Here is a 19,891-nt window from a genome sequence, read left to right as displayed (position 1 = left end):
CGGAAAAGGAGTACGTCAAGGCTGTATATTGTCACCCTGCTTATTTAACTTATATGCAGAGTACATCATGAGAAACGCTGGGCTGGAAGAAGCACAAGCTGGAATCAAGATTGCCGGGAGAAATATCAATAACCTCAGATATGCGGATGATACCACCCTTATGGCAGAAAGTGAAGAGGAACTAAAGAGCCTCTTGATGAAGGTGAAAGAGGAGAGTGAAAAAGTTGGCGTAAAGCTCAACGTTCAGAAAACTAAGATCATGGCATCTGGTCCCATCACTTCGTGGGAAATAGATGGGGAAACAGTGGAAACAGTGTCAGACTTTGTTTTTTGGGGCTCCAAAATCACTGCTGATGGTGATTGCAGCCATGAAATTAAAAGATGCTTACTCCTTGGAAGGAAGGTTATGGCCAACCTAGATAGCATATTTAAAAGCAGAGACATTACTTTGCCAACAAAAGTCCATCTAGTCAAGGCTATGGTTTTTCCAGTGGTCATGTATGGATGTGAGAGTTGGACGGTGAAGAAAGCTGAGCGCTGAAGAATTGATGCTTTTGAACTGTGGTGTTGGAGAAGACTCTTGAGAGTCCCTTGGACTGCAAGGAGATCCAATCAATCCATCCTAAAAGAGATCAATCCTGGGTGTTCATTGGAAGGTCTGATGTTGAAGCTGAAACTCCAATACTTTGGCCACATCATGTGAAGAGTTGACTCATTGGAAAAGACCCTAATGCTGGGTAGGATTGGGGGCGGGAGGAGAAAGGGATGACAGAGGATGAGATGGTTGGATGGCATCACCGACTCGATGGACATGGGTTTGGGTAGACTCCGGGAGTTGGTGATGGACAGGGAGGCCTGGCGTGCTGCAATTCATGGGGTCGCAAAGAGTCGGACACGACTGAGCGACTGAACTGAACTGAACTGAATCAGAAGACAGCGAAGATTAAATAAAAAAAGAGTAACTTCTGCAATTAAAACCAGCAGTCTTTCAAAAACCATTCAGATAAAGATGTATCCAAGGTAACATGTCTTACAAAAACATTACACAAGCCACAAATGCAAGCCTTATATATGTTTTCAAATTATCTTACAGATACATTTTTAAAAGATTTTTTTTAAAGGAGGTAAAACTGATTTTAATAATGTATTTTACGAACCCAGTATGTCCAAAACATTATCATTTCAACATGTCATCAATACCATAATATTTTTGAGCTGTTCCTTATTCTTTTTTTTTTTTCATACGGAGCCTTTGAAATCTGGTGGTATCTGACACAGGAACTCCCAAAAGCCATCTTTCAAGTACTCAAAAGCCAAATGGGACAGCACAGGTCTAAACCTTAATGTCCAAGTGTTCAACTCAATACTTTTTCTAATGATAAATGTTTTTATTATCTGGCATATAAATGATTACTTATGATTTTGAAGCAGAAGGCAAGTTCAGGTGCACTAATATAATTGGTACTGTATTTGATTTTTTTTTCTTATTTCCAGGCCATGGCTCTAGCAAGGTTGTACTAGAAGCTTTGGTATGAAAAATTTAAATACTGTGTACTATCTTCTGAACCAGACTTTTTAAGATATTACCTAGAGTTATACAAAACCATTTTTACTGTAGAACCACAGGTGAAACACACATCAGAATGTTTAAGAACTCTACCACCTGAGTCCACTGGGCATAACTAGCACAGCTCCACAACCCTGAACTCCACCTGCCTGCTCATCCCAAGACAGGACGGAGGTCCATCTACAGGTCCTCAGAGCCTGCTGTAGCACCTGGCTCACCAAAGTTGTTCAATTCACACTTAATGATGAGAGTAAATGAATGGAACTGAATACGCTATTTGAAAAGAACCATCTGTAGCATCCATCAGTGAATTCTCTAGGAGTAACCAATGCTTTTGAAGAATTGATGCTTTTGAACTGTGGTGTTGGAGAAGATTCTTGAGAGTCCCTTGGACTGCAAGGAGACCCAACAGTCCATCCTAAAGGAAATCAGTCCTGAATATTCACGGGAAGGACTGATGCTGAAGCTGAAACTCCAATACTTTGGCCACCTGATGTGAAGAACTGACTCAATTGAAAAGACCCTGATGCTGGGAAAGATTGAAGGCGGAAGAAGGGGACGACAGAGGACGAGATGGCTGGATGGCATCATTGACTCAATGGACATGGGTCTGAGTAAACTCCGGGAGTTGGTGATGGACAGGGAGGCCTGGTGTGCTGCGGTTCATGGGGTTGCAAAGAGTCAGACACGACTCAGCGACTGAACTGACTGATTGACTGAACCAATGTTCCCACTACAAACTCAACTACTCACTCAGTTGCTGTTTCCTATTCAGTAAGTGCTCTTCCTACTTACAGTTACCCCTGGAATGTGTTTATAATCATGTGAGTCTAAGCAGGTTGACTACTTAAATAAAAAAAATCATTGAATTATACATTTAGTTCATTTATTTTCTGTCGTGATTTGCAGCATGTGGGATCTCAGTTCCCCAAGTGGGGATCAAGCCTGAGCCCCCTGCACTGGAAGCCTGAGGTCTTAACCACTGGCCCACCAGGGAAGTCCCAAGGCCGACTGCTTTTTACTTCTCCGAAAACCTCAATCTACTTAAACCTAACGTAGGCCTGTCCATTTTGGTGTTTTCAAAATGAGTTCCGGCAAAGGTGAGCAAAAACAGAGGGCAGGATGAAAATGGTACAGTTTCTCTGCTTTACCTCCAACACATCATAAGAATTTTTTTTAGTTACCTCTGGGTTGTTTCTTCATCTTGATATGTGTCCTTTTAAATGTTAAAGAAATATCATGGTATACTGGAGGGTAAAAACAGAAACATAAGAAGGGTTAGGGGTATAGCTTTAATGCCCTTGCAAATGCCACAAAGCAACCAACACGACCCTAAGCAACCATCATGCGCTGGCCAAGGATGAGTAACCAACTCGGATTTCACTCATTACTGACCTTGTCATGAGAGTAAGTTTGTTTCTACATTTCATATATTTATATGAAAGAAGGTAGTAACACGCAGAGAAACGCAAAAATACCCAGAGAGATGTACTGCCACACATAAAGAAGCAAGTATAAGCCTGAAAATTTTAAAAGAAAGGATTAACACTCACTGGTATGTTCTTCATATCGTTCTATATAATGCAAATAGTGAACGGCTCTGTTCTTTGCCTGAAAGAAAGAAGGAAAATAATTTTCTTAAATCTCTTGTTGGAATTTACATTTTCTCAGAGATTCAAAAAATACCTTTTATAAAATATTTTATTATGGAAAACTGCAAATTTACACCAAAATTTCAGTAGATGCTTCCAAAAATCAAGGATTTAATTTTGGAAGAAAAATATATATATAACATCACTATCACACCAAAAAGAAAAAAAAAAACCCAAACCCAAACCAAAACAATAATTCCTTAATATTGTTTAACATTCTGTCAGTGTTCAAACTTTCCCCACTGTCTCATAGTTCCAGTAAGCAATTACAAGGCTAACAGAAATGATGCAATATAGACCCTTCTGAAATTGTCTTTTATGAAATCAGTAACCTTTGACAGTACGTATTTTTCTGTGGTTCCCACGAAGTCTAGCACAGACATTTATTGATCTTTTACTGTTAACAAAGAAAAAAATGTGCATACTTTTCTGAAAGCATCTGCCCGTTCAGTGGCTTTCCCAATGGCAAAACCTTTAAAAGAAAAAGCAAAAATATTTGAGGTAGCAATTTCACTGTAAGAAATTTCTCCCATCAATACACTTGCAAAGGACAACAAATGACATATACAAGAAGCTCACTGTTGGGCTTCTCCAGTGCCTCAGTGGTAAATAATCTGTGTGCAGAAGACACAGGCTTGATCCGTGATCTGGGAAGACCCCACGTGCTGTGGACCAACTGAGCCCAGGCACCACAACTACTGAGTCTGTTCTCTGGCAGCCACAACTACTCAAGCTCCCGCACCCAGAGCCCATGTTCTGCAACACAAGAAGCCACTGCAGTGAGGAGCTCATGCGTTGAAACTAGAGTACCCTGTTCAACACAGCTCGGGAAAAGCCTGTGAAGCAACAAAGACCCAGGACAGCCTAAATAAATAAATAAAATTATTTTTACAAAAAATATATGGTGGTACAAGAACAAACAATTTCTGGGAAGAAAAGTAACTGTTAAAGAGTCGTTTCCTTTGGCAACATACTATCTACAGGTATTATAAACACCTGTTTTGAAAGTGTCAGTATGGATGTAAATAGGCAGTTTTCCAGTTTTCTTTCCTTTACACATTCATGTATACATTTCAAAAACAGATGTTCACTGTGGAAACTTTACTGAAGAGTATCAAGAAGAAATTTGAAGAATTGGCAAACATACTAATTAAACATTTTTAATCTTTTCAGTGTATACTCTTCCAATCCTTACAGGCTTTTCTTTGCATATAAACATACTTTTTAAAAATTGGGATTATATTATAGTCTTATATGAAATGGTTTTTAGTTTGTCTGTTTGACCTAATGATTATTTTGTAAGTAATTTCCCATAATTGTTTAATGGCTATAGAGGATCACAATGCTTGGTTATATTCTTCTGGTAACTGTGTCCCTATTGTGGAATATTTACTGTCTCTCTCCCCACCCCCAGTTTTTTTTTTTTACTATTATACATAATACAACAGTGTCTTAAGCCTTTTACAATATTCACTGTCCTAATGGAAAAAAGCAGGTATAGGAAGCTCTCTTTTCCCTCTAAGGAATTACTTGGGTTCACCACAAGGTCTGTGAGCCTAAGCCACTAAAAGACAATCAGTGGAAAAAGCCTGACCCCCCGAGTCCACAACTGAGCCCAGGCTACGCCCGTCCTGCACCTGCACCCCCAGCTCCTCACATCCCATCCCCCCCTCACCTGCGGCTCCTCTGCCGTTCCCCACAGCGACCAGCACACGGACGGAGCGCTTCCTTCCCTCTTTGGCCGTCATATTGAAAACACTTCTCACCTAGAGGACAAAATGGTTCATAAATGTTACCCCTTAAGGAAATTCTGAAGTAGGGAACTGGAGGAACCTACACACACACACAGACACACACACAGACACACACACAGACACACACAGACACACACACACACACACACACACACACACACACACACACACACGGTGAACACACACATCGTCCCTCACTCCCACGAGCACAAACAGCACACTTCCTCCAAAGGAAACCTCCATCCGGGCTCTTTCTTCAGGAGTAAAATGGAAATAGGACTTTCTCTTCTTATTTTACAAGCTGGTTAGACGATCTGACTGAGATAACTTTTAAAGAGATTTGAAACTGTAAAACACAATCTATCTTATTTTAATGAAGGCACCACAAAAAAGAAAAAAAAGTTGCTGATTAAACTTTAACACAGTTGATAACTGACTGATTGACACATCCCAGTAGCAGAGATGCTAAAATATGAAAAAGTGTGAATCTTATAAATGATAAAATACAGGGTTCAGAAATAATCAGCACGGAAGTGGATCTCTATGGATTAGACCTTCAAGAGAAAACAGACACTCCTGAAATACCTGATTGTTATGCACTGTGGAAAAGGCTACATTTGGGGGCATATTTATAAACTCACCAAGAACTACAAAACTGTTAACCGCTTATGTGGCAGTCCCTTTCCCATAAAGTGAAGTTAAAGAAAAAGGGAGCTCAAGCCCACTCTTGCAGATCCTCTTACTGGAAATCACCCCCACGGACAAAATTCTTCAAAGGAACTAACTTCCACAAGGGGTACACCAGGACCCAAAGACTTAAAGTACTTGTAAATATATTTTAAACTTGAATGTAATTGATACTGAAGAGATAACATACACAATCAATCACAAATTCAACACATGATTATTCCATATGACATTTAACACCAAGTGTGAGCTCAAAGGGAAGTTGACGATTTTAGGAAATGCCCTGGAAAAAGTGATTGAAATTGACCTGATACAGACTTCAGTTTCAACAGCCTATAAGCAGCCCAGCAGAACCTTTCCCCAGCAAAAGCTGGACATTCATAGTAACTCCAAGCTTTCTACCCCTGCCCATGTCTCCCCCCAACCTCTGCTTCCTGAACTAAGTGTCAGATACAGCTGATTCCGAGAGAAATTGCTGCCGCAACCTTTGCTTTAAGAAGGAGGAAATTTAATGCAATCTCCAAATTCTGGTATCAGCAATACCACTGAAGTCACCTTGCCACGAGATCCTGATGAGCAGCCCCCCAAAAGGGCAGCAGTCAGAAGAGAACTGAAATTGAAGTTTCATCATTTCCTTATACAAAGCAGCCCTGTAGCTCAGAAAGTCACACATCAAAGGCTTTTCTTCACTGCTCCTCTTGCCACATCCCCTCAATATCTACTACCCCAAATTCTCCGACAGCTTAACTGGGTATTTAGTTCAGCATGCCTACCTCAAGTATCCTGGTATCGAAATCATCATACGTTTCTGCAGGGAGAAGAAAAAACAGGAATATAGATAAATGTGTCCATGTAATTAGTGTATGACAGCATTTTTTTAAATGTTTATTTTCTATTTTTTAACTTTACAATATTGTATTTGTTTTGCCATACATTGACATGAATCCACCATGGCTGTACATGTTTTCCCCCTCCAGAACCCCAGCATTTTTTAACATTGGCACTTCACTGACTTTTAACTAAGAATCTCAGACATTTTGGTGCCACTCTCAAGGCCACACCTTGGTCCTCCTTCACTACCAGAAACTGCTCCACCCCTAAATTCATAAACTCAGCCACCATCTTCCTGACTGCACTCTCCTACCCCTACAGCTCTCACTCAGTGACTCAAAGGTAATGGTTCTTGGGGCTTGGCCAGCATCTCCAGACACTTGACCACTGCTCCCCTTCCTCCATCACCCCTCTGGTCTTCCAGCCTCTCCCACTCAGTCAAGACACCACCGTCCACCACCTGCGCTAGGTCTTGCAGTGTCCTCACTCACTCACCTCTCCCCCTCCACCACGCCATCCAGGATGCAGTCAGCGCAGCTGTCTGCCCACACCTGACCTGCTGGGCACTACTACAGAGAAGTCAAAGCATGGCACACGCTTGGGCCACTAAAAACTCATAGGCTCCAGTTCAGCTGAGTCCTCTCTGCTGTCTGCGGGCCTTCTACATTCTTTTACTTAGGTCTCTCTCTTCTCACCACAGCAGCCATTTCAAACACTCCCTGTTCTTTTATTTTTACTGACTTTACTATAGGAAATTTACATTCATAGACAACAAAACAACCAGCAAAATGTGAGTTTATGTACCATTAGCTGGCTTCAGTGATTATCAACTCATGTCAATCTCTTTTCCTCTAAATCCGGTCCAACTCCCACTCCGCTGGGTAATTTTGAGGCCCGTCCCAGATACATTACGTTTTCATCAACACACTCTGGCGGCCACACTTGCCCATGTTCCCATCTCCTTCTCAGACTCAATGAAGCCTCTGGAGAGACAACACTCACAGTCAAAATACAGCTCACCTGACTCTGTCCACTGCCCTTTCTTCTGTCACAAGTTCATCCATTGATCTACAGGCTAATCTGGACCCCCAGGAGGGACTTAAAGTGCATGGGTTTTTTTTCCCTCTCCCCCCATATCGTCATTCTCCCAATGGAAGCATTCTTCTAAGTCGTAAGTGTGCTGGCCTGAGTCTCTCCATCTCAACCTCTCCTCTTTAAGCCAAACTTAAGAAAGCAGCCAAACTCTTGCCTACTTTCTCATCTCCTATTCATAGACAAGAACGCATTTTTCAGATGATTTTTACTTCTTTACATACTCAGGAGAGTATGGGGGAGATGACTTTGCTTTCTAATTTCATCTGATAAATATTATCCACTGTCATTTCATGTGTTCTTTTAGGATGCTTCATGACAACTATCTGGTTTCTTCTGTTATCAAAATAGCACTCTCAAGGCATGTTGCTCCCTACCCCATGACCGATAGCACTTGGGAAACTACATACTATGGGTGACCTGTAATAGGCATAATGCACATCACCACGCTCAAAGGCTCTGAGAAGCCACACGAGGAAGACAGCAGGACCCAGTGCTTTGCAGCCTATCTGTGGAATATTTCTTGGTTTACAGGCCTCTAGTGTTTCATAAAATACAGTTGGTTAACAATGTGAAGTTATTTCAGTGATACTCAAATCCTTGTTTTAGAAAAGGGCAATCTAAACAGAGGAGTAAATAGAACCATATTAAAGAATTCCAGAAACGAGGAGTGCCCTCTCCATCACAAGTAAGTGAAACCAGGACTCTGCTACCTCCATTGGGACCGGGGTCAGGGGGGCCAAGACTGATGCCACCCCACGAGTTTCCGCTCCATCCTCGCTCCCGTTTAACCTTCATCTTCCTCTTTCGGTCCCACTCTTCTCTTTGTTGGACCATATCAGCCTCCACCTTTTCTTGCTCTTCCTTGCTTCTTTGAGTGATGGTTTGTATAGCTCCACTTTTCATAAGTGGGGCATTCAGACCAGGCCATAGGAAGCCATGACGTCCTGAAGGTTTAAAAGCACACAGAAATAATTCTTTTAAAAGCATTCACTTCTTGAGTATTAAAATGCCAGGCAATGGGCATACAGATAGATACTGCTGGTGGGAGCTTAAAGTAACATACTCACTTTATAGGCCACTTGGCACCATCTACAAAAATTTTAAACATACCCATTGTAACAGCCAATAATTCCACTTGACGGTACTACCTAGAGAAACACTGCCACTCGCTTATGAAGCCTATGCGTGCTTATACAAGGATGTCCACTGAAGTGTTATTTGTAAAGGCCAAAAAGAGAAACAATCTAACTGTCTAGCAATATTGAAACAGCAAAATGAACTATGGCATATCCAACCTATGAAATATGCTGCATTAAACTCAAAGAATAAGGCAGCCCTGTAGGTTCTGATATGGAATAATTTCTAAGACCTATTACTGAGTGAAAAAAAAAAGTAAAGTATAAAAGAATATGTACCATGTGATATAATCTAATTATTTTTAAAAGAAAACATATATTCCTCTTAGGGTTTTTATGTATACAAAAGCATTAGAAATGTCAGAAGGATTGTTAATCGGCTATAACCCAATACAAAATAAAAAGTTTAAATTAAAAAGAAAAAGTAAATGTCAGAAGGAAACACATCAAAATGAAATCAGTGGTTTCCTTAGCAGAGGCAACTGGAATTAAGGAAAATAAAAAAGGCATCAAGGGGCTTCCCTGGCGGTCGAGCAATTAAGACTCCTCACTTTCAATTCAGGGGATCCCCAGTCAGCAAACTAAGCCTCACACACACTTGTTTTTGTAAATAAAGTTTTATTGGAACACAGCCGTGCCCACTTGGTTATTTATTACCTATAGCTGCTCCTCTGCTGCAAGAGCAGAGTTGAATGGTTGTAACAGGGACCATGCGGTTCACAAGGCTGAGAATACTTCCTCCCTGACCCTTTGCAGAGAAAGTGAGCTAATTCTAATTTTCTACCGCTCAACTGTAAGTTCTTTGAGCACAGGGCCTTTCGCAGCAGATGCCACACAAGGGTACTTAAGGCTTGTGGAATGAATAACTCAATGAATGAATCTCTTTCTATGGGATTTCCCTTCCCCTGAATCATGGCATCTGGTCCCATCACTTCACGGGAAATAGATGGGGAAACAGTGGAAACAGTGTCAGACTTTGTTTTTTGGGGCTCCAAAATCACTGCTGATGGTGATTGCAGCCATGAAATTAAAAGACGCTTACTCCTTGGAAGGAAGGTTATGGCCAATCTAGATAGCATATTTAAAAGCAGAGACATTACTTTGCCAACAAAAGTCCGTCTAGTCAAGGCTATGGTTTTTCCAGTGGTCATGTATGGATGTGAGAGTTGGATGGTGAAGAAAGCTGAGCGCCGAAGAATTGATGCTTTTGAACTGTGGTGTTGGAGAAGACTCTTGAGAGTCCCTTGGACTGCAAGGAGATCCAACCACTCCATCCTAAAGGAGATCAGTCCTGGGTATTCATTAGAAGGACTGATGTTGAAGCTGAAACTCCAATACTTTGGCCACCTCATGCGAAGAGTTGACTCATTGGAAAAGACCCCGATGCTGGGAAGGATTGGGGGCGGGAGGAGAAGGGGACGACAGAGGATGAGATGGTTGGATGGCATCACCGACTCGATGGACATGGGTGTGGGTAGACTCCGGGAGTTGGTGATGGACAGGGAGGCCTGGCGTGCTGCGATTCATTGGGTCGCAAAGAGTCGGACATGACTGAGCGACTGAAATGAACTGAATCATGGGGCAATAAGCTATTTGGCTGGATTCTAAAACCACATTTCCTAATGCCCTTCATTAGAAACGTTTTGATGATTCTAGTTGGTAAAACATCTGTAAAATTTTGGAGAGAAAAAAAAATCTTAGAAAGCACAATAGCTGCTTTCATAAGTAAGTTTACCTTCACCAATGATCTGACCCCTGTTCAAATCCTTCCTTCTTTTTCTCTTGGTTCTTTTGCCTCTTCCTTTTCTTGCTCCGGCACCAGTTTCTGCTAAAGCACCTTTCCATAGCTCATCTGCTGTCACTGTAAAGAGACAGGTGTTACAGAATTTCTTCAAGCAGTGATTCAAGGCCTATTGATTTATTCCTGTTGAGTAAAAAGGGCTGGAAGAAGGTGGGTCACTTGCATCATTATGGCAATGAAAGCAAAATTAAAACATCTTTGCACATTCCACATGATTTCCATTTGAAAAGCCCATGATTTGACGCTACTCCTTTTACAGAATACGGCCTCCCAAGCACAAAAGACAACCAATATTTATATCCCAGTTACTTTTCTGTAGATGTGTTTTATCACCTATGCGACAGGGCTCTTCCTGCCCTCTTGCCTCCATTGTAACTGTTGAGATAATCAATAACTAGCCTTCCCAATACAGGTCTCTTAGCCCAAAGAACCAACTCTGCAATTTGAACCCATAAATCTTAATCATTTATTTGTTTGCTCTATTCTAAAAATGCCCAATATTTTTGCATATCCTTCAAAACAAGATGCCCAAATTCATCTTCAACTCTAATGAAAACCTAACCAATACTTGGGAAAGAATGAGCATGTATGGGGTCTGACAGTTAATTCTTGCACATGCATATATGTACTTCTTATATGATTATCTTTTACTTTAATGTACAGACCCTGACACCACTGATTTGTTTCCATCTGTGAATTTCTGGGCTCCCCCAATCTTTCCTACCATACATTGCAGAGAGTGTTTCCCCCTCTGTGCCTGTCGAACATCAGATTCTTTACTTCCAACTACTTTTGAATTTTATTGGTATAGCCACGTTGTTTATTAGATTTAAATTGTCTTCACAAGCACTCTTTCACATTATCACCAATTGATTCTATGACAATTGATTATTCCATTACCAATTTAATAAAGAATCAGAGCCATACAAACGTTGTACTAGTGAAAAATCTAAGACACATATATCTACATGCCTGAACTACTAAACACATTCTAGAAGTCAAATGAGTATCCTCATTTTCCTTTTCTTATGAGCCCTTAGGCTTTAAAGGTTCTACCTGCTTGCTTCCTGAGAGGCCTTATACTTTGATCCTTTGGTTTGATAACATGAAAAGGGGACAATGTTTTGGATTTACAGTATTCTTTTAATGTTTTGCATCTATAGAGTACTGTTTTTCAAAATACACATATTACTAGAACTAATCTTTGTTCTAACTAATCTTTGTACTAAACTGAAGCTCAGAAAAATAGGTCAGTTTCCACATCACATGCTGCTTTGTGTATTCCTGATCAAAGCAAAGAGTTAAACTCAAACTTTAGATTGACACTGATTCATTTAAGAGAACCACAGGTTTGAAATAAAATTACCAACCTCAAATTAAACTCTCACTAAAGACTGACTTTCTTTCTTTATTCCTTAAAAAGGATGGTATCTATAAATGCCATCAAAAACTTGAAAGTTCACAGTGCAAGCACTTTTAATGGAGATAAATCTGGATTCCAGAAAAACATCTACTTCTGCTTCACTGACTACACTAAAGCCTTTGACTGAGAGGATCACAACAAACTGTGGAAAATTCTGAAAGAGATGGAAACACCAGACCACCTTACCTGCCCCCTGAGAAACCTGTATGCAGGTTAAGAAGCAACAGTAAGAACCGGACATGGAATAATGGACTGGTTGCAAATTGGAAAAGGAGTACATCAAGGCTGTATATTGTCACCCTGCTTATTTAACTTATATGCAGAGTACATCAAGCAAAATGCCAGGCTGGATGAAGCATAAGCTGGAATCAAAATTGCTGGGAGAAGTATCAATAAACTTGGACATGTAGATGACACCACCCTTATGGCAGGAAGCAAAGAGGAACTAAAGAGCCTCTTGATGAAGGTGAAAGAGGAGAGAGAAAAAGTTGGCTTAAAACTCAACATTCAAAAAACGAAGATCATGGCATCAAGTCCCATCACTTCATGGCAAATAGATGGGGAAACAATGGAAACAGTGGCAGACTTTATTTTCTTGGGTTCCAAAATCACTGCAGATGGTGATTGCAGCCATGAAATTAAAGGATGCTTACTCCTTGGAAGGAAAGTTATGACCAACCTAGACAGCATATTAAACAGCAGAGACATTACTTTGCCAACAAAGGTCCATCTAGTCAAACCTATGGTTTTTCCAGTAGTCCTGTATGGATGTGAGAGTTGGACCATAAAGAAGGCTGAGCGCCAAAGAACTGATGCTTTTGAACTGTGGTGCTGGAGAAGACTTTTGAGAGTCCCTTGGACTGCAAGGAGATCAAACCAGTCAATCCTAAAGGAAATCAGTCCTGAATATTCATTGGAAGGACTGATGCTGAAGCTGAAGTTCCAATACTTTGGCCACGTGATGCAAAGAACTGACTCATTGGAAAAGACCCCGACGCTGGGAAAGATTGAAGGCAGGAGGAGAAGGGGATGACAGAGGACGAAATGGTTGGATGGCATCACTGACTCAATGGACATGATTTTGAGCAAGCTCTGGGAGATGGTGAAGGACAGAGAAGCCTAGCATGCTGCAGTCTATGGGATTGCAAAGAGTCAGACATGACTGAGCAACTGAACAATATAACAAGAACAATCTGGATTTGGCCCCAGACCACTGCAACAAAGCGACTAGGACAATCAAGTGAGTCACACAAATGTTTGGTTTCCAAGTACATACAAAAGTTATGCTTACAAAATACCATAGTCTTTAGCATGCAACAGCATTATGTCTAAAAGCATTATGTCTAAAACATTATGTTTAAAACAACAGTATATACTTTAATTTAAAAAATATTCTATTGCTAAAAATGTTCATCTTTAGCAAGTCAAAGTAATAACATCAAAGATCACTGATCTCATATCGCCACATCAAATATAATAATAACTAAAAAGTTTGAAACATTGCACCAGAATATGACACAGAGACATTAAGTGAGCAAACAGTGTTGGAAAAAATCGTGCAGATTTGTTCAACACAGGGTTGCCACAAATCTTAAATGTGCAAAAAATGCAATGTCCTCAAAACACAATAAAGCAAAGTGCAATATAACAAGGTATGCCTATACATCGTATATTAACCCCTGAAGTCTAAATTCATTTAAGGAGAAGAAAAAGAAGAAAAATTATGATACCAAAGCATCTTTAATTTTCCTGTTTCATGAAATGGGAAGTTTGTGGCCAGACTACGTACATTTAGTGAAGAAGCTGTAGGATCTGTGCTGTTGGGCTGTCAGGTTGCTGGGAGCAGAAATGCAGCACTGTGTCTGCAGCCCGCGGGCCAAGCTGGTAAGATGGCAGCTGTCTCTGGTTCCTGCAGATGAGAAAGTGCCTGTAGGTAGACAAGAGTAAAGCTTTGTTAGATGCTCCACACCTGTGCAGAAACACTGCCAGCGCCGACAAATCAACTCTTACTGATAAAAACAAGTCACTAAAATGCTGAACTTTTAAGAATCGTATTTTGAGGACAGTCTTTCTTTAAAAAATAAAAGCAAACTTTTGGACGCTGGCTCAGATGACACAGGGAGATCTCTCCGGACCTGTAAGCTCACTGAGGAAATGATTCAATTACAAGTAAATAGAAACTACTGGCTTTTCATTTTAAATAAATTCAGCTCTTCAATAATCACTCTAAATCCCATTATGTTGGACACATTTTAGTTTTTCTTATAACCCCCTCAATTTTCAACAAAATACCAAGTACACATTAATTTATTCTTGCTGTTTAATGTTTCCATCCTTGAAATACTCAGCTCTGCTCAGCTCAGTCACTCAGTCGTATCCGACTCTTGCAACCCCATGGACTGTAGCCCACCAGGCTCCTCTGTCCATGGGATTTAGATCTCATCAAAACTGTGCTTGCATCTATGCTCAGAAAAAGCAGACATGGTGCTTAGTTAAATCTTCAATTAGCATAATGATGTTAACAGGGAAAAGAACAACATACACTATCTATTTAGAAATATAACCAGGTAGAAGTTAAAACAAAGTGTCACTGGAAGATGAGAAGGCCTAGCAAAGGGAAATGGTTTTAAGGTATAAACCTTTTGGTATTCCTTGGAAGTGTAGTATTTTAAGATAACAATCTTCAGAGTAGAAACTACTCTCCTCATTTTATACATAAGGAAACCGAGGGTGCCAATTGGTCATGGTTGCACAGGCAGAAAAAGTGGAGGAGAACTGTGTCTTCATCCCACCAGTCGTTACTTTCCTCGCCCCAGAGCCTCCTGTGGGGCTGTCCCCCAGCAAGAGTGCTCCTCTCTGCGTTCCTCACAGAACCCCTCGCTAGGCCCCATATCAGCTCAGGTTGGGACACTACCTGTCTCATAGTCAAGGGCAGAGTAAGTAGTTTATGACTGAATGCATCACCTGAACCAGAAATAAACAAATGCAGGAAGAGCCAGGTGCTCCAGACTCCTGTGCTGGACCACTTGAACAAGCACAAAAGCATCTCAACTGCAGGGTTAACAAGATGAAAGGAAGAAGACTAAAGGTAAAGTCCAGTACAGAGAGGACACAATGAGATTTCAACTCTGCCCTAACCAGAGAGCATGCGGAAAAGGCAGGATTTAACTGGATATAAGCATAACATGATATTCCCAGGTGGCTTGCTCAGTTGTAAAGAACCCACCTGCCAATGCAGGAGATGGGAGATCAATCCCTGAATCGGGAAGATCCCCTGGAGAAGGAATGGTAACCCACTCCAGTATTCTTGCCTGGGAAATCCCGTGGACAGAGGAGCGGGGCGGGCTGCAATCCATGTGGTCACAGAGAGTCAGACACAACTTAGTGACTAAGCAACAACAACAAAACATAACTGGACTCAGCAAGCGTTGGTTTCCTTCATTTCTGGAAAGTGAGTGAAGAGAGGACCTGGCACTGTCAGGAAAGGACAAAAACCTTCTGTAATCACTGTGTTTCAAGGAGGCGTCACAATATTCAAAACACCTCAGGACCCAGTCCTGCCATTACTGGCTGTGTGACCTTAAGCAAGTCACTTAGCCTCTAAGAGACTCATGTTAGCATCTGTAAAATGGGAATAACAATCTGTCATTAAAAACTGGTGTGAGGATTAACCAAGATAACATACTATTAACCTGACACACAAATCATTACTCAATAAATCGTGGCTATTATGTTTTAGAGTCTTGAATTAAAACAGCCATAATCATTAAAAATTTGAAAAATACTCTTTAGACCGTACCCATTTCTATTATAAAGAATGTACTTCATTCATTTACATTTTAGAATCTACATAAAGTACTCTTAACATCAGATCTTAGAAGAAAAGGTAGTTAGATAAATAATCTCACCATTGCTAGGAACAGCCTTCAATGCCCAAATGGACGCTGTTGGAAAGGTGTTTAGGTAAAGCTGCCTGGACCATAAATGACCTGTAAATTGGAAAAAAAAAAGTTAAGATATATTTCTACATGAAAAGGAACATTTTTAACATCTAAGGAATAGCAAATATCTATAGTATAAAAGAACCAAAACAAGTAAAAAGAACCAAAACATGGTTCCTGGCACCATGACCACTGGCCCGAGTAGATGACATCACATCAACTGGCTGGTTCACACTCACACCTGACCTGTTACCAAGCCTCATACATTCTCCTCAAAAAAAGGCATTCGTTAACCTGCAGGGAAGTGCAAATCAAAACTACAAACTTATACCACATCACACCCACTAAGATCACTATGGTTAAAAAGACAGAAAATTAGTAAGTGTTGACAAGATGTAGACAAATAAAAATCCTCATGCTGGTGGGAATGTAAAAAGGTACAGCTATCTTAGAACACAGTCTAGCAGTGCCTCAAGTGAAACATGGAGTCTCCATTCGATCAAGCAATTCCACTCCCAGGTAAAGACACATGAGAAGTGAAAATATACACACAAAAACACTGCACACAAATACTTACAGCAACACTAAGCATAACAGCCAAAACGTAGAAATAACCCACATGCTCAAGTGATGAATGGATAAACAAAAATGTACATACACAAAACAGAATATTATTCTGCCATAAAAAGGAAGTACTGATTTATGCTATAACATGGACGAATCTGAAAAACACTATGCTAAATGAAAAAAGACAGTCATAAAAGATCACATATTACATGATTTCATTTATATGAAATATCCAGAACATGCAAGCTATAGAGAAAAAAAGGAGATTAGTGGTTGCCGGGGGTGCGGGGAATAGGGAACTAGGGGGGATGATAGCTAAGGTTCTTTTTGAGGTGACTAAAATGTTTTAAAATTGATTATGGGGATGGTTACACAGCTCTGTCAGTCAGTTCAGTCGCTCAGTCATGTCCGACTCTTTGCAACCCCAAGGACCGCAGCACGCCAGGCCTCCCTGTCCATCACCAACTCCCGGAGTCCACCCAAACTCATGTCCATTCAGTTGGTGATGTCATACAACCACCTTATCCTCCGTCGTCCCCTTCTCCTGCTGCCCTCAATCTTTCCCAGCATCAGGGTCTTTTCAAATGAGTCAGCCCTTCGCATCAGGTGGTCAAAGTACTAGAGTTTCAGCTTCAACATCAGTCCTTCCAATGAACACTCAGGACTGATTTCCCCCAGGATGGACTGGTTGGACCTCCTTGTAGTCCAATGGACTCTCAAGAGTCTTCTCCAACACCACAGTTCAAAAGCATCAATTCTTCGGCGCTCAGCATTCTTTATAGTCCAACTCTCACGTCCATACATGACTACTGGAAAAACCACAGCCTTGACTAGACAGACCTTGTTAGCAAAGTAATGTCTCTGCTTTTCAATATGCTGTCTAGATTGGTCATAACCTTCTTTCCAAGGAGTAAGCGTCTTTTAATTTCATGGCTGCAGTCACCATCTGCAGTGATTTTGGAGCCCCCAAAAAATAAAGTCAGCCACTGTTTCCTCATCTATTTGCCATGAAGTGATGGGACCGGATGCCATGATCTTAGTTTTCTGAATGTTGAGTTTTAAGCCAACTTTTTCACTCTCCTCTTTCACTTTCATCAAGAAGCTCTTTAGTTCTTCTTCACTTTCTGCCATAAGGGTGGTGTCATCCGCATATCTGAGGTTATTGATATTTCTCCCGGCAATCTTGATTCCAGCTTGTGCTTCATCCAGCCCAGCGTTTCTCATGATGTACTCTGGATATAAGTTAAATAAGCTGGGTGACAATACACAGCATTGACAGACGTACTCCTTTTACTTTTTGGAATCAGTCTTTTGCATGTCCAGTTTTAACTGTTGCTTCCTGACCTGCATTCAGATTTCTCAAGAGACAGGTCAGGTGGTCTGGTATTCCCATCTCTTTCAGAATTTTCCACAATTTGTTGTGATCCACACAGTCAAAGGCTTTGGCATAGTCAATAAAGCAGAAGTAGATGTTTTTCTGGAACTCTCTTGCTTTTTCAATGATCCAGCGGATATTGGCAATTTGATCTCTGATCCCTCTGCTTTTTCTAAAACCAGCTTGATCATCTCAAAGTTCACAGTTCATGTATTGCTGAAGCCTGGCTTGGAGAATTTTGAGCATTACTTTGCTAGTGTGTGAGATGAGTGCAATTGTGTGGTAGTTCGAGCATTCTTTGGCATTGCCTTTCTTTGGGACTGGAATGAAAATCGACCTTTTCCAGTCCTGTGGCCACTGCTGAGTTTTCCAAATATGCTGGCATATTGAATGCAGCACTTTCACAGCATCACCTTTCAGGATCTGAACTAGCTCAACCGGAATTCCATCACTTCCACTGGCTTTGTTCCTAATGATGCTTCCTAAGGCCCACTTGACTTCACATTCCAGGATGTCTGGCTCTAGGTGAGTGATCACACCATCATGATTATCTGCGTTGTGAAGACCTTTTTTGCACAGCTCTGTAAATATACTAAAAACCACTGAACTGTACAGTTTAAGAAGGTGAATCATATGGTGTGTAAGTTACATCCCAATAAAACCACCATCAAAAGAAAAATTTATACACCAGAAATAGAAAGAAAAAGGCTCTGGAACCAGGTGGTATGGCTGCAAAAACCTGATGTCCTTCCAGTCTAACCTTGAACAAGTTTCTCAACCTATGTGTCTTAATTCCCTAATCTGTGAAATGGGAATGTAAAGGTATCTATCTCATAAAGACATTGTGAAGATAAAGGAAAAAAGCATAAAGAGTTTAAGATAGACCCTGCTACACATAAGAACTAACAGAAGAAAGCTGCAGATGCTAGGTGCTATTTGAATGGGGCTTTGAAAAAAGAGGAGGTGGTCCCAAACATAAACAAAAGTAAAAATATTTCTCAGGTCAGATTTTCCGACAAAGGATTTCAGGTCAAGTTTCCTAACAAAACAAGTTACAAAAAAGAACATTTCGATTTTCACAGATCTTTAGATTTCAGAATTACGAATGCTGGATTGCAGGTTTATAATAAAACAGATAGTAGGCTGCCTCTACTAGGGCTGCAAACAACGAACATGGGGTCAGGGACGATACCAACATCCTTCTTTTTAATAAAGAGCATTCATCAGCCCGAAATCTAAAATAACTGACACTAATCCTATCCGACTCAAGCTGGCTGCTGCTGCTGCGTGCTGCAGTCGTGTCCGACTCTGTGCGACCCCATAGACGGAAGCCCACCAAGCTCCGCTGTCCCTGGGATTCTCCAGGCAAGAACACTGGAGTGGGTTGCTATTTCCTTCTCCAATGCATGAAAGTGAAAAGTGAAAGTGAAGTCGCTCAGTCGTGTCCGACTCTTCGCGACCCCACGGACTGCAGCCTACCAGGCTCTTCTGTCCATAGGATTTTCCAGGCAAGAGTACTGGAGTGGGGTGCCATTGCTTTCTCCAGCTGGAGGACTGCCTATTTCCCTTTCGAGGTTCTCTGGCCAATCTACCCGCGAGTCGCGCCCGCGGGGAAGGCGATGCTGGCTTGCTACTATCCTCCTCACTTAGCCAAGCATGCACGAGCCGTCTGGTGAACTGGAAGGGACCCTGGACCGCGTCCAGTCCATCCTTACTTTACACACCCAGGCCCTGAGACCCAGAAAGGGTGCGAACGCATGCAAGGTCACAGAGCAGACCCCAATGAGCCGGTAACCCGGAGCGAAGGGCCAGGAGCTGCGGCTTCTTGCTTTTTCCCGCCCAGACGAATGCAGCCCCGGGAGGGACGCCCCCGCCCCCACCCCCACCCCCACCCCCACCAGGAGGGCCGCCCCCACCCCCACCCCGTCTCCCGCTCGGCTCAAAGCTCCGGCTCCCAGCGTCCCGGCTCTCACCCGCCGAAGCGCCACACAGAGCAGGAAGGAATCCCGCAGCGCGCACCGCCGCCGCCATGGTGGAGGCCCACGAGCGCCTCCGGCCGAGC

General features: G+C 41.6%; 1 protein-coding gene across 2 annotated transcripts in view; it reads right to left on the bottom strand.

Annotated features, from left to right (window-relative positions):
* MRPS5 (mitochondrial ribosomal protein S5) overlaps positions 1-19,891 on the bottom strand; it is a 24,972-nt gene extending 5,081 nt beyond the window's left edge. Inside the window, exons 1-11 of one of the 2 annotated variants that reach the window (XM_081484810.1) lie at positions 19,803-19,891; positions 15,855-15,935; positions 15,173-15,420; positions 13,736-13,873; positions 10,458-10,583; positions 8,297-8,530; positions 6,434-6,468; positions 4,895-4,985; positions 3,645-3,691; positions 3,121-3,178; positions 2,752-2,814 (exon numbers count right to left, since the gene is read on the bottom strand). In XM_081484810.1, the coding sequence (XP_081340936.1) occupies positions 2,752-2,814; positions 3,121-3,178; positions 3,645-3,691; positions 4,895-4,985; positions 6,434-6,468; positions 8,297-8,530; positions 10,458-10,583; positions 13,736-13,873; positions 15,173-15,356 (976 nt within the window). In that variant the 5' untranslated portion in view covers positions 15,357-15,420; positions 15,855-15,935; positions 19,803-19,891. The remainder of the gene's footprint in view (positions 1-2,751; positions 2,815-3,120; positions 3,179-3,644; positions 3,692-4,894; positions 4,986-6,433; positions 6,469-8,296; positions 8,531-10,457; positions 10,584-13,735; positions 13,874-15,172; positions 15,421-15,854; positions 15,936-19,802) is intronic. The other variant, XM_081484811.1, reaches the window with a different exon arrangement.

The sequence above is a fragment of the Giraffa tippelskirchi genome, chromosome 4, assembly GCF_054371585.1.
Source record: "Giraffa tippelskirchi isolate mGirTip1 chromosome 4, T2T-mGirTip1v1.2.pri, whole genome shotgun sequence".
Taxonomy (NCBI): Eukaryota; Metazoa; Chordata; class Mammalia; order Artiodactyla; family Giraffidae; genus Giraffa; species Giraffa tippelskirchi.
This window is presented reverse-complemented; position numbering and strand designations above follow the sequence as displayed.